This window comes from Pongo pygmaeus, chromosome 13, assembly GCF_028885625.2.
Source record: "Pongo pygmaeus isolate AG05252 chromosome 13, NHGRI_mPonPyg2-v2.0_pri, whole genome shotgun sequence".
Lineage (NCBI taxonomy): Eukaryota > Metazoa > Chordata > Mammalia > Primates > Hominidae > Pongo > Pongo pygmaeus.
The window spans coordinates 124,367,609-124,392,330 of record NC_072386.2 but is presented as its reverse complement, the minus strand read 5'-3'; the positions used below and the strand labels follow the sequence as shown (position 1 = coordinate 124,392,330).

The following is a 24,722-nucleotide window of genomic DNA, read 5'->3' as shown; positions in this document are numbered from 1 at the left end:
ACTCGGGCAGGCACCCCTATGCTGGCTGGAGCCTGGGGTCTGGGGCCGCCCCACCTCTCTCAACACCGATGGGCATGAGCATTCCTTACCCTAGGGCTCTTAGCACCTCACAGATGGTGGGTTGTGCCACCCTAGCAGTCCTTGCCCCCTGGGAGGCAGTGGGCAGATAGGGAGACCCAAGCCCAGGGAGGGAAAGTAACTAACTCAGGGTCACACAGCAAGGGCAGGAATAGCAACCTGGGCTGCTGGACTCACACCTCAATCATTCAGAAGGTGGGCGAGCCCAGAGTCCCTTTGGCTTGGGGCACGTAGGTCATTTTCAGGTAATAAAGCACTTCCCCTAAGCCTCCAAATAAGGAACTTATTTTAGATAAAATCCCCCACAAGGGTCCTGGGGAAATTCTTAAGTAAGCAAACAGAGGTTGAGCGTTCAGACACTGGAGTCAGACCTGGGGACACTTTGAGCTCCCCGGCTTACTCTGGGTGACCTTGGCACCTAACTTTAAGTCTCTGAGCCTCAGTTTCCTCCTCCATCAATGAAAACAGAAACTACATGGCTTCACAAGATTGCTACGGCTGTGCATAGCCTCAGTGTGGGGCAAGTGGCAGCTCTCAGTGACCACGGGGTTACGCTTATCTGGGTGTGGCAGGTGCGGGTGCTGCTGGAGCGGGGTCGGGGGGACACGGCTGCTGTCTCTGCAAGAGGAAGAGAATAACCAGCCTGAGAGCAAGAGAGTGAGTGGGGGGTGAGGTGGGGGTGGGGTTGTCGCTGTGGCAGATTCCAAAGCTGGCTGGGATTCCCAATCACTGCTGCTCTTGGGCCCCAGGTGAGGTACTTATCTGGGAGTCTCAGTTTCCCTGCTCGAGATCGGCAGCTACAAGTGCCCCCCAGGTGTTTGGGCAGGACCCTGGGACCCTTCTCTGGGCTGGCAATTGGGTATGATCGTGGGAAGAGGCTTCTTGGGGCTGCTCCATGTCTACTGTCACCCAGGCTGTAAAGATGACAGAGGGCCGGAGCGGCTCTCCAGGCTGGGGCCTGGCATTTCACAGTGCTAGCGCCCTGTGACTTATGGGCCACAAGAAGCTGTGATTTATACAACGTGAGGCAGAGCTCCTGGGCTCGTGAGTTCCCTTCTGTGATGAAGTGCCTTGCAGAAGAAGCAGCCGCTTAGCTGATGCAGGGGGACTCCGAGGCCCATCCATCTCCCTCTCTCCCCAGGAGGCTGGGCAGCGTTTTGCTGAACTGGCTGAACACAGGCGCATCTGTTACTCTCTCCAGAAACCATCAAAGACCTGAACTTGTCCCTGAGAGGCAGCTCAGAGGGCAGGAAGGGGAGACCCACCCAGGCCAGCTGAGGCAGCTTCAGGACGCTCAGGGGGAAGCACTTGATACCACGCCTGGCACAGGGAGGAGGCTCGGAGCAAGCTTCTCTCTCCTGGAGCGACGGCCCGGAGTGCAAACATACCTACCTCCAGTGGGTGCCAGCCCAAGTGTGAGCTTTATTGGCTCATTAGCCCGCACGGCATCAGCCCCGTTTTCACAGATGAGAAAAGTGAGGGCCAGGGATGTGAAATGGCCCGCCCAAGGCACACTCCACTGAGTGACAGAACCACGCGGAAAGCACAGCCCTGACTCCACCCCGGCCTGTTCTGCGCTGGCCCCACCGCCAGAGAAGCAAGCTGGTGCTAATAATTCCACCCCCCGTGGAACCGGCGCCCAGAAGCCCCGCTGGATCTTTGCCGCCTCGTCTTTTGGTGATAGTTGTTGTCAGGGCTTCCCTTTAGGTGGGCGAAAATATCTGTTTACTCAGGAATGGAGCAATTTCCGAGGCGAGTCTCTAACTAGCTAAATGCCTGGTCCTGCCTCCGTCGCAGGGAAGCCGCCCACTGTGAAACACGAGCCACTCAGCAGGGAAATGTTTAAGCGGCACCTGCACCCGCCGCACACCGGGAGCAGCGGGGCGGGGGCGGGGGCGTTCCCGGTGATTCCACGCCCCGGCCCAGCATGGCGCCTGTCCCAGGAGCCTGGCCACACCCAGTGAGGCGGAACAGGGCTGGCGGAGGGCTGGACCCTGGACCACTGTGCAGGCTGTCCCTGCACTGAGTCAGCCAGGTTTAAATGGACGAGGTCGTGGTCCACTCGGTCCAGGGTAGGTCAACAGGGCACCCACACCCTCTCAGCCATGCAGGGGAGCCTGGGGGAAGAAAGCTGGACTGGACCGTGGTCTCAGGCAGGGACGTGGTCTGGCCCCTTCATCCCGGGCGTGCAGGGCTGTTCCATGGGGATCGTCACAGAGTAGAGTGCACAGTGCCGGTGTGAGCCCACAGGGACAGCATGGAGGAGGGGGAGGGGTAGGTCCCCCCTCAGCCTTTGCCCCCACCAATGCTGACAATGGTGGGGCCGGCAGGGCTTTGGCCCTGGCTGGTGGGGCACTGTGGAGTGGGCTCTTCCAGTGTGGAGATGACCTTGGGCAGGGGCTGCAGGTTCCATTCACCCTGCAAGGAAGGGAGCAGGAGGTAAACTGAGGCTGGAGGGGCAAGATGGGTGGCTGCTTCCCCAGCCACTTCCCAGCCACTTCTTGGGTTCTTGCCCTCAAACTCAGTTTGTCTCAAACTGAACTCACTCTTCTCCCCCAAGTTGCTTTTTGGGGGTCTTCACCTCAGTAAATGCCCCCTCCTCTGGCTTCCCATTCACCTAGTCAGGAACCTGGGAGTCATCCAGGCCTCTCCCTGCCTCTGTCCCCACCCAATTTAATCATTCACCCTAATGTAGCAACCAGAGCCCCTGGCTGCAGGCTCTGATATTTTTTAGCTATCTCTTCCCCTCAAGGCTACACCAAATGCCAAGTTTTCAACCCCAACAGACGTCCACCCCACACTATTCTCAGCAAGCCAGTATTAGCCCTTCCTTCCCTTGGTGCTGAGGATGTTTGACTTAGCGGTTAATCCGGCTCCCAAATGCTTCTGGGAAGGATCTTCCTGGATCTCCAGGCTGCGGCACCTTATGCGACTAACTCTGCATAGGCCCTGGGCTCCTGACCGCAGCCCTCTGGGCTCAGGATAAATTAGATGCCTTTGAATACCAGTGGGTCTCAGATAAGGAGGAAAAAACCAGCTCACAGCTTCAGACTGGTTCATTTCTCACCTTCCCCTCCCCCGGCGCTTTATTTTTAGGCGCAAGGGGCAGGTTAGTGCGCCCTGCTGACACCACTGGCATTTGGCATTCGGTACAGTGTGGAGGTGTCACCTGGAGAGGGTGCCTGCCCTCCCTTCCTTGCCTCGTTATTGGTGCTCTCTCTCTTTCTCTTTCTCTCTCTCTCTTTCTCTCCTCTCTCTGCTGGCTGTCTGTCTGTCTAGGCCTGTGTGTCACCACCTGGCACTTGCTCTAATTGTCTTGTGTGAGTGCTTTTGCCGGCAGTTTGGAGTGCAGGCCCGTCACCCCGCACTGGGGCCCCCCATGAGGCCTGCCCAACTGCATGCCCCGCGCAGGCCCATGGCAGCGTACCTGGAAACGGACGGCTGAGGACTTGTTGCAGTGCATGGAGATGGGCGCGAAGCTGTACAGGGCCTTCAGTACGTCGCGGTTGAAGGAGTTCCAGGGAACAGAGGTGAACTGCTGAGACACGGACGCCTGAGGGCAGGTGCAGACGTCCTCATTGTTGAACCTGGTGGGGACAAGGAACAGCCAGGCTGGGGAGCAGCCGATGGGCAGGGAGCTCAGTGGGCACCAGCAACACCTCCCTGCAGCTCAAGTCCTGTCCCTGGGGCGACCCTCCTGCCACCTCCTCCCCAGCCCCGCTGCCTCCGCCAGGCCACCCCAGATGCTGCCTTCACCAGCAACGGCTTCACCTCTCCTGTCACCTTGGCGGGTGGGTAATGGCTGCTCTGGGCTGGGTTGAGGAGGCTCTCAAGCCAAATCCAGACTCAGCAGGAAATGAGTGAGGGGAGGGGTGAGTGACGCCGCCACAGGTCTCTGCTCCTAGAACTTAGCCTGGACTCCTCCAATCTGCCCAGCCGCCTAACAGGCCCGAGGTTCTGTGTCGGGGTTCCCTGGGGTCAGGGAGCTTGTGCAGGGAGTCCTCACCTGTTGATGAGGTGGAAGTACCTCTGCAGGAAGCCGGCGTCCACAGCGCTCTTGCAGAGCTCCAGCTGCGTCTGGGGGTAGTAGTGCACGTAGTTGACACACATCTCCTCCAGGATCCCAAAGCCCCCCTGCAAGTTGGAGAAGAGCCATCAGCCCCGGGCCGTGCCATGCAGACGCTGCCGTCCAGCAGCTTTCGCCGCACCCACGTGTTCACTGCGTCCACTCGTCTGTTCACTGCACCGTGCCAGGCATGCTCTGGGCAACTAAGTCCCTGCCCTCACGGAATTGCCACCGTTGGCAGGAAAGACAGGCAGTGAGTGAGTCAACCGAAATTCCTATCAGGTACTGATGATGCTGTGAAGAAAAATGAAACGGGAGAAGCGGATGGGGTGTTATTGTGCCCATTTTATGGATTCAGAAACTGAGTCTCAGAGCGGGCAAGGGGACGCCCCGTGGTGGCCACAGCATCGGTAGCACAGCCTGAGTGGACCCAGCCTCCCAGCCATTGTCTGGAAGCTGTCCCCGTGACCTCCAGCGAGAGCCTAGAGCCAAGGACTGAAAGGGAGGCCCTTTCCACTGCAGCCCCGCCGCGCCCACCAGTCGTTTCTCGAACGTGGCTCTGATGGGAGCAGGGACTCTAGAACACAGGACCATGACTAGAGGCCGCGACAACCTCCAGCCTCTCACGGCAACCCTACGGCCTGCCATCGCATGAGCGGGGCAGGGCAGGCGCCCTCTGAGTCCCCACTGCCAGCTTTAAGCCCCTCGCTGGGTTGCTGCTCTTGGAGCTGGTGACCGTGGAGCCTCAGCCATAGGAGGAAGAACAGCAGCAGCTTGGAGGAGCTGGGGCTGGAGAGAGCAAAGCTCCCCCGGCAGCAGCTCAGACCCCAGCAGGTCAGGGGCTGGGACATGACGCCCTGGCCACCCTTGCCCCTCCAGGCTCCCCGCTGTTTGTGAAGCTGCTGTGGGCCTGGGGATTTCATCTGGCTGGTGGGGAAGAAAGGCGATCTTTATGGCAGAACAAAGGGACTGGGCAAAGCTCAGTGTGGCACTTACACCAGCTGCCGCCCCTCCTTCCGTGCAGACAAAGAGCATGGGGCAGTTCTGCCCTGAGACCAAGCCTGGCACCTGTTGGCCAGGACGGGTTTTTGCCAGCATTGTTCTCTGGGCCAGATTCCTCCTTTCCCAGCTTTTCTCATCCATCCCGCCCGCATCAGATTGGGACGATAGCCCTCCTGTGTGAGTTCCTGTCCCTCCCCACCCTCCGCCGCCACAGACATCAAAAGGGAACTGAGTCCGACCCTGTGTAGGATCTGTTCTCCTCTTTCACCTGGGGAAGGAAATCGAATTTCAAAGGCCGCTGTGTCTTGGATCAGCAGGCAAGGGCTTGTCAGAGCGTGAGAAGCTCAGGTCCACCTGGGGAGCTGTCCTCCCCTTTGATCCCACCTGGTGCTGTGATGTAGCCACTGCCAAGAGGAGGGCATGGGCCAGGGAAGCCGCAGAACTGCCTGCCGGGACACTGGCACTGAGGGCCTCAACCTGAAGAATGGGCATCTGAGCTGTCAGTGGTGCTTACCAGGCCTGGCAGCCCTGAACGCCCTGGGACGTGGCGTCAGTTCCGCCACCGTGAAGCCAGGTTGGGCAGGGAATATGCAGTCTCCTCGCTGGATGCCCGGCAAGACCCTCCCATCCCTGGCCCCGGGGCTGCGCCTGCAGAATGGGGCCGATGCTGGGGCCCTGCCTGGGGTGCTCCACCTGCAGAGCCCTGTGTGTGTGAGCTCACTCAGTCACTGCACAGGTGCTTAGCCGAGAGGCGGCAAAGTTGGGGTTGGCACCTTCACCCATACCAGCCCTGCCTCCTGTTCGCTGTGTGGCCTGAGTGGCTGGACCTCACTGTGTCTTCTGGTGGGATCTGCTGAGAGGTCTCAGCAAGGCTTGGTATGGTTAGGATGAGTTTATTAGAGCAGTGCTGAGCTGTGGCAAGCACCCGACATCAGCCACTGCTGTGATATACTGAGCACCTCCTCTAGAGAGAATAGAGGACTGACAAAGCTGTCCTGCCCCCCACCCTGAGTGTGTGATCAGGGACCTAGGACACTTGTCACCTGAAATCCAAGGGGGACAGGAAGGGTGTGGTAAGAGCTTTGAGGCACAAGGCCCTGGGTCAAATCCCAGCTCAGCCGTCTATCAGTTGTGTGACTTTGGTCAAATGCCTGCCCTCTCTGAGCCTTTATGGCTCACCTGTGAAAATACAAACACTGTCTGGGTGCTATGGCTCATGCCTGTAATCCCAGCATGAGGGATTACATGAGGAGTTCGAGACCAGCTGGCCAACATGATGAAAATCCATCTCTACTAAAAATACAAAAATTAGCCAGGCGTGGCGGCGGGTGCCTGTAGTCCCAGCTATTCAAGAGGCTGAGGCAGGAGAATCGCTTGAACTCGGGAGATGGAGGTTGCAGGGAGGTGGAGGTTGCAGCAAGCTGAGATCGCGCCACTGCACTCCAACCTGGGTGACAGAGCGAGACTCCGTCTCGACAAAAAAAGAAAAAAAAAAAACAATGGCAGTCTGGGCTCAGTAAACATCAGGTGAATCCACACTGGATTAAAACACAAAGAATAGGGCTGTAACACGGAACTGGGTTCCTGGCGCTGAGGGGTGTCGGGGTAGCTGTAACCCAGGTCTGCTCCCCTTGAGCCACACAATTCACAGGATAGTTATTGGAGACCACCATGGTTACCGAAGCAGCTGGCACAGATGCACTGGCAAGGTGGCCCATTTGCCAGGACAGCCCTGGCTTGTGCCTGGGACCCAGGTAATTGTGAACAGCATCCCCTTTGGCTCCCGGAAGCAGCCCTGCTGCGTGATGAATCACGTGGCTGCCCGTGTCCTGGTGCTGCCTGCATACCCAGCCTTGAAGATGGATCTCTCCAGTGCAGATGCTCCTTGAACTCTGCAGTGCAGCCAGAACGCATCCTCGGCTGACGCTCACCCTGCCTGACCCCCACCCATGTCTCCACCCTCTCCTCCTCTCCTTTCCATCCTGAGAATGTTCTTGGTCCTCTGGGCCTTCCCGCGCGCAGCTCCTGCGCAGAGCCTGCCTTCACCTCCGCCCTCTCCCCTGGGCTCCATGTGACGGCCACATTTCTGACGAGGCCCTCCCAGGTCCCTGTACCTCTGGCTCCTCAACCTGGTTTTTAAATTTTTATTTTGTAATTTTGTGTGTTGTTAGCAGCAGGTGCTCCAGGCCTGTCTCCCTGGTGCATCTTGAGCTCCACGGGACAAAGGTCAACCTCTTGTCCTACAGCTTCTCCCCACACCAGCCCCGGGTGCTGAGAAGCTTCCTGGTGTGAGTGCTTCTCAACCTTGAGCAGGGGTCAACATCCGCTGGGAGCTTGTTAAAACATGGATTGCCCGATGCCACCGCCCATGTCTCTGACTCAGTGGGCCTGGGGTGGCACCCAGGAGGTTGCATTTATCCCAAGATCCCTGGTGATGCTGCCACTGCGGGTTCGGGGAGCTGAGAATGACTGGCTTATTGCGGGGATGAGCCCGTGCCCTAAGTGAGGAGTCAAGACCTGTCCTCCTTCCTCAGATGGCTCAGGCTGAACACTCGCCCTGGGCAGGTGCAGGGGGAAGTGGGGGTGACTTACCACTGTGGCCAGCTCCCGGTCTTCCGTGTTGTACGTGCAGGACGTGATGAGCACATCTCCCTGAGGAAAAGCCAACGTGACCATCAGCACCTGCTGCCTGGCGTTGGCAGGTGCTCAAGGCCCCGCCCCCATGGGACCACGCCACTGTGCATGCCACGGCACCTCTGGGGTACAGTCCCTGTCGTCCCCTACAAGGAGCCCAGCAGATTCATGTGCGAAGGTCACAGGCTGAGTGTCCCCGGGGAAGCTGTAAACCATCAGCTCCTGTGACCCAGTGGGTCACAACAGGGCCAGGGCCCGGGCCAGTGGGAGTGCAGGCTGGTGGGTCATGACACATCTCAAGGGACTTGGGCAAGTCCCCACCGAGGCCTGGGCTTGGCCTTCTGTGGGATCAGGGCTCTACTGCTTGCCTTAGTGCCTTCATCTCCCCCAAACACTCTCGGGTTTGTGGTCGGCCCATCAGGCTGAGGACACGTGTTGCCTGGGAGTGTCCTGTCTGCTCCCCCCTTTCCGACGTCTCTCCATGAACTCCCAAATGAGTCTCCCCATGAGGCAGCCCAGCCCAGAGCCACCCACAGGCACCCTCCCCCTGCCCTGGATGACTCTCCCTCCCCCCATCACTTTGGGTGTCCCTCTCCTTCTGGTGGCACCCCCCAACCCTCTCAGCCACCCCAGCTGGTGGCAGTGAGCGGGACAGCCTCCCTGCTGGTGGCAGTGAGTGGGACAGCCTTCCTGCTGGTGGCAGTGAACGGGACAGCCTCCCTGCTGGTGGCAGTGAGCGGGACAGCCTCCCTGCTGGTGGCAGTGAGTGGGACAGCCTCCCTGCTGGTGGCAGTGAACGGGACAGCCTCCCTGCTGGGCACTCACCGGATGGACCGTCACGACCTTCTTCAACATGCGGATCTCCTGGGGCAGGCAGAGCCAAGGGGTGGGGGGAGAGGAGACCTCAGAGAGCTGCAGACCGGACCCCCGGCCACGGTGTCCTCCCTCAGGCCTCCCTGACCTCTGGGGGTGTCCATTTTGCCGCAGCCTCTACAGCGGAAGCCAGGGCCGGCTAAGTGTGGCTTCTGGCCAGCGTAGATTCAAACCAGAAGATGGTTATCCAAGACCAAGATTGACGTGACCAGAGGGCTGCCTGGGTCTCCCGAATCCCACCACCATCTGCCACGTGCCAGAGGCCCTCCCTACGATCAGACACCAGACACCCAAGCGGGGAGCACAGGCCACATCGTGGGGGCGGGTGGGGCTGGCCCAGGAGAAAGAAGCCAACCTGGAGCCATCCCTATGGTGTCAGGAGACAGTAGGCCCAGCAGGTCGTGTGGTGGCCGGGTGTGGGGGTGGGGCAGGGGTGGGGCGCAGGTTCCTACCTGGAAGTGAGGGCTGTAGTGATTGTCCTGGTTCACGATCTCCCACTCCCGGCCGTCCCGGACTAGCACTGTGACCACCTTTCTCCCGGTCAGGTGTGTGTGGAGCTGAGAGGCGAAGATGTGAATCCCGGAGGGAGGCAGTGCCTGTGGGGTCAGGGGGCTGCAGTGTCAGGGCTTGACCCCCGAGGGGACCCTTCCGTCCATGGCCAGGACCCGGTAAGGAGCAGCCACCCTGGGCAGTTTGCTTCCCTGGAACACTTGCATTTTCCAGGTCTTTCTCCCTGGCCAGGTTAGAGCCAACATCAGAAACCTCACGGGGAAGAGCGAGGTGGCCGCAACAGCCCCCGGCTCCCAAAGAAGCAGCCCCCAGTCCCGCTCAGGAGCGACTTTCTTTCCGAGTCCTTCATCCTCTCCTGAGCCCCTGAAGCCTGACAGGTTCATCTTCACTCAGTCAACAGGCCTTTAAGGCGAGCCCCCCGTGGACAGGGTGTGGCAAAGCCACCAAGCTGAGCAGCGCGTGGTCTCTGTGCTCAAGGGCTTGCCGTCCAGGGAAAAGCAAGTGGCAGAAGGTGGTACTTGGCAGGTGCCCTACGTGCTGCGCCGAGCAGGCCCTTCAGCTGCCCTGCAGTGTGGCTTCCTTTCAGCTTCAAAGCAGCCAAGGCTGCGTTTTCCCTGTGCTCAGCATTACCCCGTGCTACAGCTGGGAGCTGTAGCTACAATTGGAAGGTGGTCATCCAGGACCAAGATGGCTGTGACCGTGGGGTGCTGCAGCTGGATACTCTGAGGCTGCAGGCTGGCCTCGCAGGAAAGATGGCAGCCCTCACATCAAGAGGTCTTATGCCATCACTGGGGCATGAGAGAATCTTCCAGAGAACGAAAGTTTTCTCTAACCTAATGCTAAGTTTTCTTAGATAGAAAATGCATTTCCATGGCTGGGCATGGTGGCTCATGCTTGTAATCCCAGCACTTTGGGAGGCTGAGGCACATGGATTATTTGAGTTAAGGAGTTTGAGAATAGTCTGGCCAACATGGTAAAACGCCACCTCTACTAAAAATACAAAAATTGGCCGGGCATGGTGGCATGTGCCTGTAATCCCAGCTACTCAGGAGGCTGAGACAGGAGAATCACTTGAACCCGGGAGGCAGAGGTTGCAGTGAGCCAAGATTGTGCCATTGCACTCCAGCCTGGGCAACAGGAGTGAAACTCCGTCAAAAAAAAAAAAAAGAAAGGAAGGAAGGAAGAAAGAAAGAAAAGAGAAGGAAAGAAGGAAACAAAGGAAAGAAAGAAAAAGAGAGAGAGAGAAAGAAAGAAAGAAAAAGGAAGGAATGAAAGAAAGAAAGAGAAAAGAAAAGAAAAGAACACGTGTTTCCTGAAATCGAGCATTTTCTTTGTGAGTCAGTTGTTCTTTTGCCCACCCGCTGCCAGGCTCTGCCCAGTTTGTTCATGTGGTCAGCAGGTCCCAGAGCTCGAGGTCCCAACAGCCCCATCCCTGAAGGTCCCAGATGGCTGAGCTTTTTAGGACTCACTTTCGCTCCTTCCCTTTCGCTCCCAAGCAGCAGCCACCCTTGACCTTGCCGTCGCCTATAGCTTTGTGTCCCTTGCAATGGCTTGAGGGGCCATCGTGGGCCAGGCCTGGGAGCCCAAAGGGTCCCAATGACCCTTTGGCCCCCAGAGGCCGACCCTGGCCCAGAGATGCCGGGTGTTGGCCAGGTGGAGGGAGGACTACACTCTTCTGGGCACTCTGGTCCATAGCAGCACTCTTGTCTTGGCCTATTTCACTGAGATAGCTAGACTAGGCCGGATTTTGGCTGCAGAATTTGTGCCCCTCTTTTATCTGCTAAAGGAGAGACAAGACTGAACATTCTCATTCTGTTACTTAAGGTAGTGGAGGACTCTTGCAAGGGGAGGCGGGTCTGCATTCCTGAGGCTGGAGAGAGGCATTCTCACGGTCAGCAGTCAGCGGGATCAAAGGCCCCAAGGCCCTGCAAGGGGCAGTGAGTGCTGCCTGGCCGGAAGCCGCTCCTCCCCATGAGCCCTGGCCAAGGTGCCTTTTACATGGGCCCACGCTTCACCAGTGGGAGCTTTAGGGAAGTGAGAGAGAGTGTCCACCCCCCGTCTGGGACAAAAGGAGCTGATTTCCTGCCGGAGACAATGGGTGCCGTGCCAGCCGAGAGCTCTGTCTCCCCTTCAGCCTTGAGGAACCTTTGCTTGGAAGACTGGGACGCTCTGGGGGCTCACCCACATGAAGAACAAATCCCAATCGACCCGTTTACTAGGAAGGAAAATCCACTATAAACCTCATTACAATGAAATCTGCTGTCACGGCCACAGCTTTCAAAGTCAGACAGACTGGTATTTGAATCTTCACTCTGCGTGACTGCTGGCAGTGTGATCCCAGCAAGCCTCAGTCTCCCCATCTGTGAAATGGGTACGTCAACACTTACTTTGCAGGTCATTGTGAGAAGTAAAGCTACCGCACAGGAGGAAATGTTTGTAACATATACACAGACTATGAAATAACATCCATCATATAAGAAGAACTCCTAGAAACCAACAGTAAGAAAAACAAACCACCTACTGGCAAAATCAAGCACAGGAATGAACAGAAAACAGGAACAAATGGCCAAGAGGCAGAGGAAAAGATCCTCAAGTCCACAAATAGAAAATTCAAGTTAAACAACACTGACATGTCTTCCTCCCAAATGACAGAAAATATTTACAATATTAATAATCCAATGGGTCAGTAAAACCGGGCACCCTCTCGTCCTGTGTGTGGGAGGAAGCAGCAGATGGGCTTTCTGAGGGGCATTTTGCAAGATTTACTCAAGGGAATGCTCACATCTCTGAGCAGCAATTTCACGCCTAGAAATCTACATGAGAAAACGGTTTCCTACATAGACAAGGATTTTCCGGAAGCTTCTTTCTATTGGTGAAAAGTTGAGAACAGCCTAGACACTGATTGATAGGGAGACAGTTCAGCACAGGCTTGGACCAAGATAGGAGAAGCAAAGGAGGAGATTTTAGTAGTCACTCCCTGAACTCACCAGAAGCCAAGGACAGGACCTGCTGTTGGCTCCAGTCTAAGTGCCAACCTGTGCCTCCACCCAGCGTGCACAGCCCTGAGGACGGGTGCTCCCTGAGATCCTGTACCCGGCACTTCACTTCCTCACCTAGTCCTGCCCTGGTCAGGTGCATGGTGAAAACCCCATCCTGTGGAATACTATGCAGCAATAAAAAGGCAAATCACCAGAAAAATGCCTCCCATTTGTTGAAAAATTTGTAAACTATTCAATACGACTTTTTAAAAAACACAAAAGGTTTCTAACACCTGCAAGGGCTTCCTGAAACACACAGGAAAAAGGTCTGGAAGGACACAAAGAGCCAACAAGTGGACATCTCAGGGGAGGTGGCAGCGGATGAGGGGAGCATTCTCTTTAGCTGCAGTGCCTGCGCTTTTGAGTGGCAAGTGCATGTGTGTGTTGCTTACATAATGAAAGCATATTTTAAAATGCAGCGTGTGGAAGCCTGGCACGTGGGTGTGGACTACTGGGAGCCATGGTTATTGCTGGAGAGGGAGGTGCATACACACACAAATGGCCTCTCGGCAGCAGGGCTCCCTTGCATACAGAAAAGAGGGAGGACCGCAGGGGGATTCAGGGTCAGGGGAAACCAAAGCTGTGCCTGCTACCCTTCGTGGGCCACCACCTGCCAGGCCTCCACTGGGGGACGTGGGAGGAGGGAGGGTGCAGTGTCGGGCCCAGCCCCACTCACCAGCTGGGTGCACTTGTCCGTGCAGTAGCCAGTGAGGTCAAAGGCGGTCTCCCGTGGTGGAATGGCCATCACTGGTGTGTACACCAGTCCCAGCTCCATGATCCCCGCGTTGAAGCGCCGCAGCTTGGCTGTGTAGTACAAGCGGATGCCTGAGGAGTCTTTTCGTCCTGGGAGAAGGTGGGATGGATGGAGGTGAGCGGTGAGTGGAGGCCCTCTCACTTCCCCCTGCCGACAGATTATCCCTATGACCCCAGCCACCTTCAGCCAGGAGGCAGGGCTGGTTACCCCCCATCTGCTCCCACCTGCTAGGCAGACCAAGAGCTGGCTGTCTTTGTTTCCACACCTGTGGATGCCAGGCAGCTCGCAAGATCAATTAACGCAAACAGGCTACACTCACTGGGAAGAAAGAGCTGCTGTTTCTATGAAAACTAGTTGAATGCTATGGAAAGATGTGATCAAGGTGAGCCACTTAAAGCCTCCATGGAATCAGGTGCGAGTGAGATGCTGCTGATAGACGGAAACTCATAAACAACTTGGGTTCTGTGCTCAGATTGTTTCATAAGTGCTTTGATGTTCTTCCACGTTCAAAGGAACCTAAGCTGGAAATCAGCCTCCAGGACGGTGACAACCGGCAGGGTGTGGTCTGGGCAAAGAAGAGGGCATGGAACTCCCATCTGCCGATGGCACAGAAGAGCCCTGGCCCTGCGTCAACACTGGGCAAGTGTGAGTGTATCTCTGTGTTGAGGTTAACAAGAAGCATTCAAGGAGCACATCCTCCCAGCAGCCCCCACTTTTACTACTTTGATTTATGTCCTGCAGACCCAAGGAATCCACCTGCCAAGCTGACATCTCAGGAACAATTTGAGTGAGAATGTGGCCCCCCAGGAGGAGGGCCAGCGTTGCAGGTCTAGCCCCTGTTCATGCACAGCCCCAGGTCCCGCTTGGTCAACAGCGTGCTGTGTGCTCTCAGATGACTAGCTGTCCCTTTGTGAGCCTCAGCCCACTGTCAAGGGCCTCTTCCAAAGGAATAACATGGTGCTTCTTCCAATCACAGAGACTGTGTCTCCTGATTATGGTGTGGCCACACTTGTTGGTTCTCCTTGCCGTTTGCTAATTGGAGAGTCCCTGAAGCTCCCTGGGCCAGCCTCCCAGCGGTCACATGAAACTGATGATCAGAGGTCCAGGGGGCCGGGCACGGTGGCTCACGCCTGTAATCCCAGCACTTTGGGAGGCCGAGGTGGGTGGATCACCTGAGGTTGGGAGTTCGAGACCAGCCTGACCAACATGGCGAAACCCTGTCTCTACTAAAAATACAAAAATTAGCCAGGTGTGGCGGCACGCGCCTATAATCCCAGCTACTCGGGAGGCTGAGGCAGGAGAATCGTTTGAACCTGGGAGGCGGAGGTTGCAGTAAGCCGAGATCGCGCCATTGCACTCCAGCCTGGGTGACAGAGTGAGATTTCGTCTCAAAACAAAAAACAAAAAAACAGAGGTTCAGGGATGCTAGCACCCACTGGAACATCCTCACAACCAGGCATCATCCAGGTAGCCCCACCGTTCCTGAAACTCCAGGAGTCAGCAGCCAGGCTCTGAGTACGGGCTGGGCTCATGGTTGGGGGAGGATCTAAAGGCCTGGCCCCATGCCCCCGGATGCATGGTGGACATGGCGGGGTGGTCTGGAGGGGCTGTGCAGCAGGAGGCTCTGCCCCCTGGGTTATGTATAGAAAAGGGATGTCAGGCGGCAAGGAGTGTGAAATTGACAAGGGGTTTTAATTCACAGGGAAGAGGCTTCTGATGAAGATTAAGTAAACAAACAAACAAACAAACAACAACAACAAAAAGATATAAAATCCTAGTCACAAGAAAAAAATTAATGGGCCAGAAAAGCAGTCAGGACAGACACACAGCCAGGTGACCAGTGCTCACTTCGAAACCAGGAGCCGGGAGCTGGGGGGTGGTTTCAACTTCTTCATGCTTTTCTGTTCTCCATCTTCTCACCAGTGTGCATGCATTGCCCTTTCTGATCAAACAAACTAAGAGGGTGGTACAGATACTAACATCTTCCCTGGGTGCTAAAAATGCTCTAAGCATGACCTATCCCTTTCACGGGAGTTTTGCACGGGGAGAATCATCAGCCCCTCTTGTACAGATGAAGAAACCGAGGATGGAGCCTGAACTGAAGACTCCACAGGGCTGGGAAGTGGCCAAGCTGAGGTTCAAACCCAGGGCTGTGGACTGGGGTGCAGGACACTTTCAGGGGGCCCAACCATCTCCCAGCTTGTTGCCTTTAAGATGAGGCCAAAACAGTTCCTCTTGCCTCTGCCTTCTTCCCTCGACACCCCTACACCATCCAAACTCAAACGGCTCCTGTATCTCCAGGCTGATTACATCAGAGGATAATAATAAAAAGGGTGTTGCAATTGGTTAAAATTCAGATGGGGATTAAATCATGAAATAATTGTGGGATTTTGATATTTATAGAAAAGCAGCCCATCTCAAGATGGGTGAAGTGACAGGAGCGTCCTTATATTTGGCAAAGGATCCATAAATACAACCAGATAATCATGAAGAGACAGACTTCCCTGATGCTTAAGGAGTTTTCAAAAATCCATTTGCTTTCAGGGTTTAAATGAGCAATAAATCCTGTATCATGCTAAGGCCCAAGCTGACTTATACCCTTCTCTGTGCGTGTGGAGATAACTCCAACAGTGGCGGAAGGTATTACTTATGCAGCCAGGAAAAAAAAACCCACAGGCGACTGTTAGCTGAGCACAGCCCCGTGCCCACAGCAAGTTCTGTGCGTGAGCCTTTCCCAGCTTCACAATAGCTGTGGGAGGTGGGAGAACAGGCAGCGGGTGAGGTCATCCACCCAGCGTCCCCAAGGTGGTGAGGCACAGCCTAGCACCTATCTCTTAGGCCACTTCTGCGTGTTGCACAAATGAAAATAAGAAGCACCATTCAGAGAGAGAGAAAAAGTGTGTGCATGTGTGTGCTTCTGCGTGCGTATGTGTACATGTGTGTGTCCATGTGTGCATGTGTGTGCGTATGTGTGTCTATATATGGTGGAAGATGCTGGTGCAACAGAGAGGGAAGTACTTTTTTCAGCTTCTGAGACAGCGTCACCTGGCCTTGCCATGCTAAGAGCTGACCCTGCTCACTCCACCCTCAGGTATGGGTGATCCAACAGCAGCTGCCCCCAGCTCCCCTTCCCATACCTGCACTCCTGCCTGGCCGGAGCTCCTGTGTCCTGGAATATGCCCTGCTTTACCACCTCCCTGTTTATGCACACACCCCTCCCTGTATTTGGAACTTGGCATCTGGCAGCTTCCCTTATGAAAATTCTCCTTGTCCTTTCCCCTGGGATGCACAGTGCTGCGCCAATGGCAGCCAGTATTATAGGGACGAGGAGGGAGGTGTGGGGCCACTGCCGGGCCCTGGCGAAGCTGTGAGCAGTGAGCCCCTTGAGGTCCTGTCCCTGGGAGCCCACCACAGCCGTGGAAGATGGACAGTGGATGAGGCAGACGCAAGGGCCTCATGCCAAGAGGAGCTGTACAGCAGGGGCGCCATGCTGGGCAGACGAAGGGTGGGATTTTCTCACTGGCTCAACACAGCTGAGCCCTAGGGCTTCTGAGGGGAGGATGGCAGCAGAGCCCCCTACCTTCTATCACCAGCGGGTTGTGGTAGTGAACTTCCAGGCGGAGATATCTGGAGGACCCAGGGCCCCCGAAGGCAAGGCCGGCTTCCTCTGGGTAGTAAAATGCCTGTGTGGGGCAAGGTGTCAGACAGACGGGTGTGTCCTGAGAGGGTCCCAGGTCTGGACAGGGGCAAACCCAGTCAACTGTTGGGGCCTGAGCTTCAGGGGTGGTGGAGGGGCACAGCAGGATTAGAGCGACGCTTCCTCCTGACAGGCAGCTCATTAAACGCCCCAGGAACATCCTGTGAGACTCGGGTCAGGGAGCTGGGGAGAGGAGCTGGTGCCTAGGGCTGAGCCTTCCCCCAAAACCCCTTCTCTAGACGGGTTTAAGAGCTGGGGAGACCCCCATCGTCTCAGCCTGTGGAGGCCTCAACACTGACCCCACCACCAGCCAGCCCTGGGACCACTCTGTGCACAAAACCCTGACTCCAGTTGGGAAACAGAATCAGGACCCACTGAGGGCATAAGGTCCTGGGGCACTTGCGTTTCTGTGGAAAATTTAAAAAAGGCTGGAAGCAGGTGGCATTTCAGACATCACAGAGGCGAGGGGGCCACCTCAGGCCTGGCCCTTCTGGTGGCCTCGTGAGCCCCCTTAGGAGCCCCTTCTTGGAGCCTCTGAGACGGTGAAGCTGGGGAAACAGAGGTGTGGGGACGCCCGGGGCCCAGGCAGGAGACACCATGCTGGGGTCGCAGGGCACGCACCTTGGCGCCCAGGGCCCAGGCGGCCAGCACGTGGCGGCAGTAGTTGAGGCGGTCGGGTTTCATCTTGGAGTCACAGGGCCCGCTGAAGTGGGGGACGTTGTCCATCTCGGGGGCGCACTGGAAGACTTCCATGTGGTGCACGAGGGCCTCGTTGCCCTCGGTGACGATGGGCTCGTACTGTGAGGAGGCAGCCCCCTGAGCCCGGGAACCGGCCGCCCACCCTCCCCTCCCCAGCAGCCCTCCTCCGTGGGCTTCCGAATGCCCATCTGTAAAATGGGAGGGATGATCCAGACAATTTCAGGGGCACTTCTGGGGTTCACAGCCTTGAGGTTGGAGCCACCAGCCCAGAAAGAAATCCCGTAGACAGCTCCAGAGTGAAGGAAATGAGGTTCGTACAGGCCATTTCCTGCCAAGGCAGGGACAGGACGCAGCCGTCCTCATGCATATGGGGCCATGGCCGGGCCAGCTCCTGCAGCTCCAGTGGGAGGCAGGGCAGCCCTGAGGTTAGAGCCCGGGCCCAGAGCGCACCTTCAAGGCCATGCCCCTTCCTGCTCTGTGACCCCGCACACTCAACCTCCCTGGGCCACACTTCCTCTGCTGGAAACTAGGGGCTCTTGTGATGAAGGAGGGATCACCTCGCCCCTCCCCCAGGGCCAGCGCATAGTGGACACTCGACAGCTATCGCCTTTGCTATTCTCTCTTCCCCGGGCGGGTGTTCGAGAGCAAGTGAGTTCTAACTTGAGCTGCTTTTTCATGAAGGGGGAGGTGGCCTGGCAGACAGACAGCAGTTCCAGTCCCAAGGAAAGATGCAGAAGTCAAGATGTTGGTCGCTTTGGTCCAGGCGGGGAAGTGGGAGCTCAGAGGCCCTTTGAGGGTGGGGGAGTGAGCAGAGTGATGGGGAAGCCAAGACCACTCGCTGCTCCTGCGGGACTTCAGGCAGGTGCCTGAGGTTCCGGTGATAAGAGGACACCTGGTCCAACCAGGACTGTGGACAGCTCTCCAGGGTCAGTGACAACCCAGGCCCGGGAGGAAGGCAAGGCTGGGCGAGGACCTCGGCCCTGGACCCACACGTACCTTGATAATGTGGTGCCGAGAAAAGCCCTTTGGAAGCTCCTTAATGTAGCACCAGTATGTGGTCTCCTGGCTGGGGATCTGGATATTGGGAGCTTGGACCTCCATGGTGTACGTGTCTGAGGGCAACTCCGGTTCGGGGATATTGGGCTTCAGGAGCTGCACCCTCTGCAGCCCCGTCTGCAGGCCTGAGCCGTTGATGGCCTCCAGTGACCGGAACGGCTCCTCCAGGATCCCGTAGACCAAGTGGACAGTGCCGTCCTGCAGCCGAGACGGGGCTCAGTTGGTCACCCACTCAGAGCCCCCAGAGTTGGGCTTCTGAGGGGATGCCACATCCCTGCCCACCCACAACTACCAGGTGACACACCTCAGTCTCATCTCTGTGAATAAGGGACCCTTGAGGCTTGCATGGCCCTGGCTGGGGCCAAATCCTGGGCTGACGACCCCCAGGATCCCCTGTTTGCACCAGCCATCAAATACTTTTCTCTTCTAAACACATTCTACCTACGTTCACTTAACATCCATTCAACCAGTGACTACTGAGCCCACCGTGAGCCTGTGTGGCCAGAACATTTGTTCCCTCCACCAACCCCAAGGTCACTGGGGACTGGGTGTGGGGGATCATTGGTCAGTTCAGCAGCCCAGCCTGAGGATTCAGTACCCTCTATGAAGGGAAGGAACCACCTGGGGCTTGCTGATGGTCACACTGAGCTGTGGAGCCACGCTATATTATGTAGTCACCACCAGCTTGGCAGGAGAGGACCAAGCAGCCACAGAAAGCTCCGTGGATCTACATGGTGCTGGAGGCCACAGGCAGACTCAGGAGGCAAGATATGGGGCTGGCTTCCTCACATGCTGTCATGAATGGAAACGGGGATCGGGTGTGGAAAGTGCCTTTCGTAGCTTTCTGGGCACTCCACAGTGCAGACCCATGTGGGTGGCTAATTTGCTCTTTGAGTTTGTGGAAAGCCGGTGGGCCGCCCTGTGCAGAGGACGCCCAGAGCTCCAGGCAGAGGCCCCTATACCTGGCCTGGAGTCTCTGGGCTGAGCACACACAGGCATTGGCCTCCCCTGTGAGGTGCTTCCGGAGGGTTCTCTGCTCACCCTTGCCTTGTCCACTGGGAAGCAGGGTAAGGGCTCAACAACCTCCTGGAAGAACACCTCTTCTGGCACCAGGTCTGCCCCAGCACACCCCGAACCCCTGGGTACATCCACTCCCTGCCTCTGGGCCTCAGTTTCCTCATCTGGCAATCAGCCAGCTGTTCTGTTTTCTTAGATTCTGTATTTGTCTATTTGCCATCTATTAATGGATTGCAGGCTCAAACAGATGGCCAGAGTTGTTTACACCTGCCCTGCCCTCCAACATTCACGCGTGTGTGAGAATCATATTCCCAACCCTCCAACCCATCCCAAGCCCATATCCCTAGCCATCTCCTCCACCTGACTCTCACATCCCAGGCCAATATTGCCCCAGCCCTAAATCACCCTAGGGCCAGGAACCAGGCAACTAGAGACCACCCCAGCCACCGAGAACCCACCAGAATTGTCGAAATGAAGCAACTTCCCTGCCCTGCCTGGCCTTTCCCATGGAAACCCCAAGAAAGCTCTCCCCTAGTTCCTGCATCTGCCTTCTGACCAAACCCAGGGTTCCGCAGGTGGCCCTGCAAGGCACAGGTGCCCCTTCTCTCAAGAAATGCAATCAATCTTTCGATGGCACTGGCCTCCCGTGTGGTCACTCAGCTGCCCCCATGATTAAGACCTGGCACTAACTGCCAGCCCAGGTCACTGCCACACCAAAGGATTATTTGCCCAAGACAAAAGGTGTCAGGTGTGCTGGAGTTAAAAGGGTTTTGTCTTCAAGGGCAAGGTGGGTTGCTTTCCCTAAGAGGTTGGGGGGCTCTTAGAGCAACATAAGAAGCCTATGGGTTTTGCAATGTTTTATGGCTCCCATGAACTCCCAGACAGAGTTGGTCAGGCCGTACAGATCATCTAGTTCCCATCCCCATTTTACAGATGGGCAAAGTGAGGTTCAGAGGAGGAGGGGAGCTGTCCCAAGCCTCACAGCGAGCTGGCGACAGGGCCGGGATGGAAAGCCAGGCCACCTGGGCTCCAGAATCCCACCTGATGGTTAATAGGACCAGGAGGAGAGAGACATCCAGGAGCAAGGTCTAGTCCAATGGGAGAGGCTTCAGCACAAGTCCCGAATCTAGAAACCATGTCAGCTACGTGTCGGCAAAGAGCTGCTTCTTTGAGAGCTCAGGGGCGATAGCAGAGCTAGACCATCCTAAGTGCCTTGGCCCCACCACTGCCTCTGGCCATCCTCCTTGGCTTTCTCTCTGTCATAGCTGGCCAGGCCCGGGCCCCAGACTTATCAGGGACAGGAAAGGTACTATGACATTGGCACAGGATGGCAGCATGGTACACGCAGCCACGCCCTCCTGGGTGCTCGCGGCCACCCCTTACCTCAATGAGGTAATCCTTGGGGTCACAGGTGCCAAAGGGCCTCTTGAAAAGCAGGGTCAGGCCTTCTGGGGTCCTCTGCACCTGCAGCAGCTGGTAGTCCTGCTGGGAATCCAGGTGGATCTGCCCCTTCTGGTCACTCCAGGCGTCCTGCAGAGACAAGCACTGGGCTCCAGGCATGAAGGAGCCAAGCTGGGCCAATCCACAAGGGAAGAGGGCATTCCCCGGCAGAGCTCCGCATTCATCGCCAGCTGAGCTGGGGATGCCGGGCCTCAGTCCCTGTGGATCTGAGGGTTCTGCCTGGGGTTGGGGTTTCACTCACACCTTCTATGTCCATTTCTGCCTGGAGGCAGTGGAGTTGAGCCCCGACAGTGGAGTTGGTTCCTCCTCTGCAGCCAGGAACCAGGGCTCTCACTTGCCAGCAGGTCACAGGTTCTGTTAGCCATGGGGATTCCCAGGCCTGGGGGGCTGGACACTGAGCTTCTTAAGAAGATGCCTGAGGCTCCCAAGTCCTCATCAGGACTGGGAACAATGCCTCAGACCAGTGCTGCCCACATTCATGCAGGCAGGAGAGTTGCAGAGCCTCAGAAAGGGAAGAGCTGGGAACAGGGCGGGACGTGAACAGAAAGGGAGAGAGAAACCAGGGTGCCACATCTAAGGTGGTGATTGATAGCAGGTGCCCACTCTGCACTGGCACAACCCTGAGAACAAGCACCACTTTATTACTCTATAAATACATGTAATTTTGGATTTTTTTTTTTTTTTTTGAGATAGGGTCTCGCTATGTTGCCTAGGCTGGTCCTGAACTCCTGGCCTCAAGCGATCCTCCTGCCTTGCCCTCCCAAAGTGCTGGAATTACAGGCATGAGCCACTACACCCAGCCTGAAGCACCACTTTAAACCCTGCAGCCTAGGCATTGTTCCCCTCACCTTAGTCCCAGCCCTGCTTGGAGAAGGTAAACTGAGGCCCAGGGAGGTATTGGACCTGCTGCATTCTCCCAGGATGCTTCCTGGGATCTGGATCGGTGACCTCTGCCCTCCTCGCCTCTGGCTGCTCCCCTTGCCCTGGGCCCTAAGGGGCAGGGACACGGTGGCCCCAGGCCAAGTCACAGGGAAGAAGACCACCAGGGGGACCCACTGAGAGACAGCGAGGAGCCTTCCCCGACAAGCAGGCTGCCCTTCGTACTCAAGAAGGGCCCTTCTTGGATTCCACATTTGTCTATTTGACATCTATTAATTGATTGAAGGCTCAAACAGATGGTCAGAGTTGTTTACACCTGTCCTGCCCTCCAACATTCACGCGTGTGTGAGAATCATATTCCTAACCTTCCGACACACCCCAAGCCCATATCCCTAGCCGCCTCCTCCACCTGACTCTCACACCCCAGGACAATGTTGCCCCAACCCTAAATCACCCTAGAGCCAGGAACCAGGCAACTAGAGACCACCCCAGCCACCCAGAGCCCACCAGAATTGTCCAAACGAAGCTGCTTCCCTGCCCTGCCTGGCCTTTCCCATGGAAACCCCAAGAAAGCCTCGGGCCCTTGGCCTTAAGGACTTTGGGTCGTGTTTCTTTTTAATCTTACATTCACGGGTAAAACATCTTTTCTTCATTTCCTTGAGAAAAAAGAAATCTGCAAAAGATACTGCAAAACTTTCCCTAGAGAAAAAAGCCACGCAATGCAACCCTGCTGGGGACATCGCTGGTTTGCCGAGAGACTCATTTTAAACAGAGGCAGAAAGTTCGCCTGTGATATTTCAGCTGGAAATCAAGAAGATATTAGTTGAACATATTGCTTAGGGAGGAATAACAAGGCTGACATTTGTTTTCGTAGGAATTTGTTGTACAAATTAACCTTGCCAGTGCATGGAAAGGCAAAGTCACCTGGTTTCCTCTGGCTTTCCTAGCAGCCAGGAAATGCAGGCAAGGGGGACACCGCCCCAGAGAGGAGCAAACGCTCCTGCATTCAGGGTGCGTCATGGCAGAGGCTTGCAAAGAACTCCAAACTGTCAGCAATGGGGTTCAGCTGCTCCTCCAGACGGCTGACGGCCCAGAATCAGGGCTGTCCCAGGTCTTTCTTGGCTGGAACCTGAGCCAGAGTGTCTTTGTGCACAGGAATCTGTGCAGCCTCATGGGTCAGAGCAGGGCCCTTCCCAGGCAGCTCCACCCATCCTACCTGGGTGGCCCTAAGCCTCACTAGTGACACAGGCAAGCGCCTCCTGGCTGAGTCTTGGGAATTGGAGGGTGCAAGCTCAGCTCCAGAAACAGCAGCCACCATCTGCGCTCATGAATTCACAACACCCAAAAAGGCAGAGAGGGACTGTCTGCCCCACCATCCCATGGTGAGACCAAGGCGCAGAGCTGGAGCCGGCCACTCCGCACAGACACAGCTCCCCTGCTCCAGCTCTGCACTCCCAGATAAAGCGGGCACCTCCTGACTTTGGAAATAAAACTTTTTGTCACTCCTTTGTGTGTTTCTGTGGAGAGAGTTGGGTTTCATCCACAAAGAAGCCCTGGTGGCCAGTCCCATATTAGAAGGAAGGCGGGAGCAGGACCCATTGTAGGCTGTGGGCTCGCCCACTTCGGGGACCCCCTGCAGCTTGTGGAAGGGCCTAAAGTCCTCTCCAGTTTGAAGGGAAACTTTTCCCCTTTCTCCACCCTGTGAAACAAGAGTGGAGGGAAATTTGGACGGAAAGGAGTCAAGAGCCCATCCTAACAGTTTTGGCTGAACCCTGTGGGGCTTGTTCGACACCTGTGGGTGGGGGCAGGGTGTCTACACCTGCTCAGTCGGTCTATGGGTACAAGCACAGTAGGTCAGGCTGGATCCCATGGGTGCACAGGCCTCATGCTGTGCCTGGCCATGCGCCACCACCTGACCCACATCAGTGGGCATGTGTGCTCTGGGGACGTGGTACTGGGCATTGTTTACAGGGCCGAGGATCGTGGGGTCTGTGATCACGCACGTATGGTGTGGAGCGGCATGAGTCTGTGTGGTGTGTGTGTCCTCTGTGTATAGTTCCATTCCTTGGGATTACTGGGTCCCGTGATTTGGGGTGGGCAGTCAAGGACCACGGAAAGCATGTCTTTCCTATTTTGTCCTCAAACTGAGATTCCCATGATGCCCAAGCTCGGGGTGCAGACTTGGCTCAGAGCAGAGTCAACTTAAACACTGAGAGGTGACAGAAAAACTTTCTGGGTTAAGGAGGGTGAGTGTAGAAAGACGGCCAGATAGGGTGCCGGGTCGGGAAGGGTTTGGATAGCTGGCAGGGAGGAGAGACTCACCGCAAAATAGGCAGTGTCCCCATCGGTCCAGAGCACCACGAGGTCCGCATTCTCAAGCTCGCCACGGTCGGACATCCCAAACAGGACCCCAGCCTTGAGCCTCCGCACCAGGAGCTGGAAGTGGATGGCCTCCTGGGTGTAGCTGACATTCCACGAGAGCTCCAGGGACCCCTCGGGGTCCAGGGGGATGTGATACGGGAGGGGGCTCTCACGGGGAGCCGAACCCTGCAGTGCGGCCACCAGGATGACCAGGAAGACGGCCACTGCTGTGCTGTACATGAACGCTGCCTCCCGCACGCTGGGGCCGGGCAGGCTGGCCCAGCGACTGAGGGCAGGCATGGCTGGGGTGAGCTCTCTGGTCCCACCTGGCCATTTATGTCCCGCTCCTGAATGGGGTGGGTCCAGGCAGCACGGGTAATCACATTTGTCTGGTGGGGAATTCAATTGTCCCTCCCACGAGCTTGCGCCCCAGGCCAAGCACTCTGCCTGCTGCCCTCCTCTGCCCTCCTCTAATTGGCACTAATGACATACGGACGTCATCAGTGGGAGTTGAAGCAGACAGGCGGATGCTGTCCCTTCTGAGATGGCTCTGAAGAGCTGTCCCAAAAGCAGATGCCCCCTGCAGCCAAGAGGCCT

The 24,722-nt window shown here is 56.6% G+C and overlaps 1 protein-coding gene across 1 annotated transcript; it reads right to left on the bottom strand.

The window, feature by feature from the left end:
• Nucleotides 1-1,467: 1,467 nt before the first annotated feature.
• DBH (dopamine beta-hydroxylase) lies at nucleotides 1,468-24,722 on the bottom strand. The gene is made up of 12 exons (XM_054501803.2): nucleotides 24,087-24,722; nucleotides 20,808-20,954; nucleotides 18,348-18,605; nucleotides 17,274-17,450; nucleotides 16,536-16,638; nucleotides 12,878-13,044; nucleotides 9,106-9,249; nucleotides 8,606-8,644; nucleotides 7,739-7,798; nucleotides 4,085-4,212; nucleotides 3,506-3,665; nucleotides 1,468-2,496 (listed from the first exon to the last, which is right to left on the bottom strand). The coding sequence occupies exons 1-12, from the start codon at nucleotides 24,423-24,425 to the stop codon at nucleotides 2,365-2,367; spliced, it is 1,854 nt and encodes a 617-aa protein (XP_054357778.1). The 5' UTR covers nucleotides 24,426-24,722; the 3' UTR covers nucleotides 1,468-2,364.

Excerpts from the sequence above, each read along its gene's own strand:
- DBH (XM_054501803.2), bottom strand. The coding sequence starts at position 24,425 with ATGCCTGCCCTCAGTCGCTGGGCCAGCCTGCCCGGCCCCAGCGTGCGG. Across the intron at positions 8,645-9,105 it reads ACTACAGCCCTCACTTCCAG|GAGATCCGCATGTTGAAGAA; the intron begins GTAGGAACCTGC and ends TGCCTGCCCCAG. Across the intron at positions 7,799-8,605 it reads AGGTCGTGACGGTCCATCCG|GGAGATGTGCTCATCACGTC; the intron begins GTGAGTGCCCAG and ends GCTTTTCCTCAG.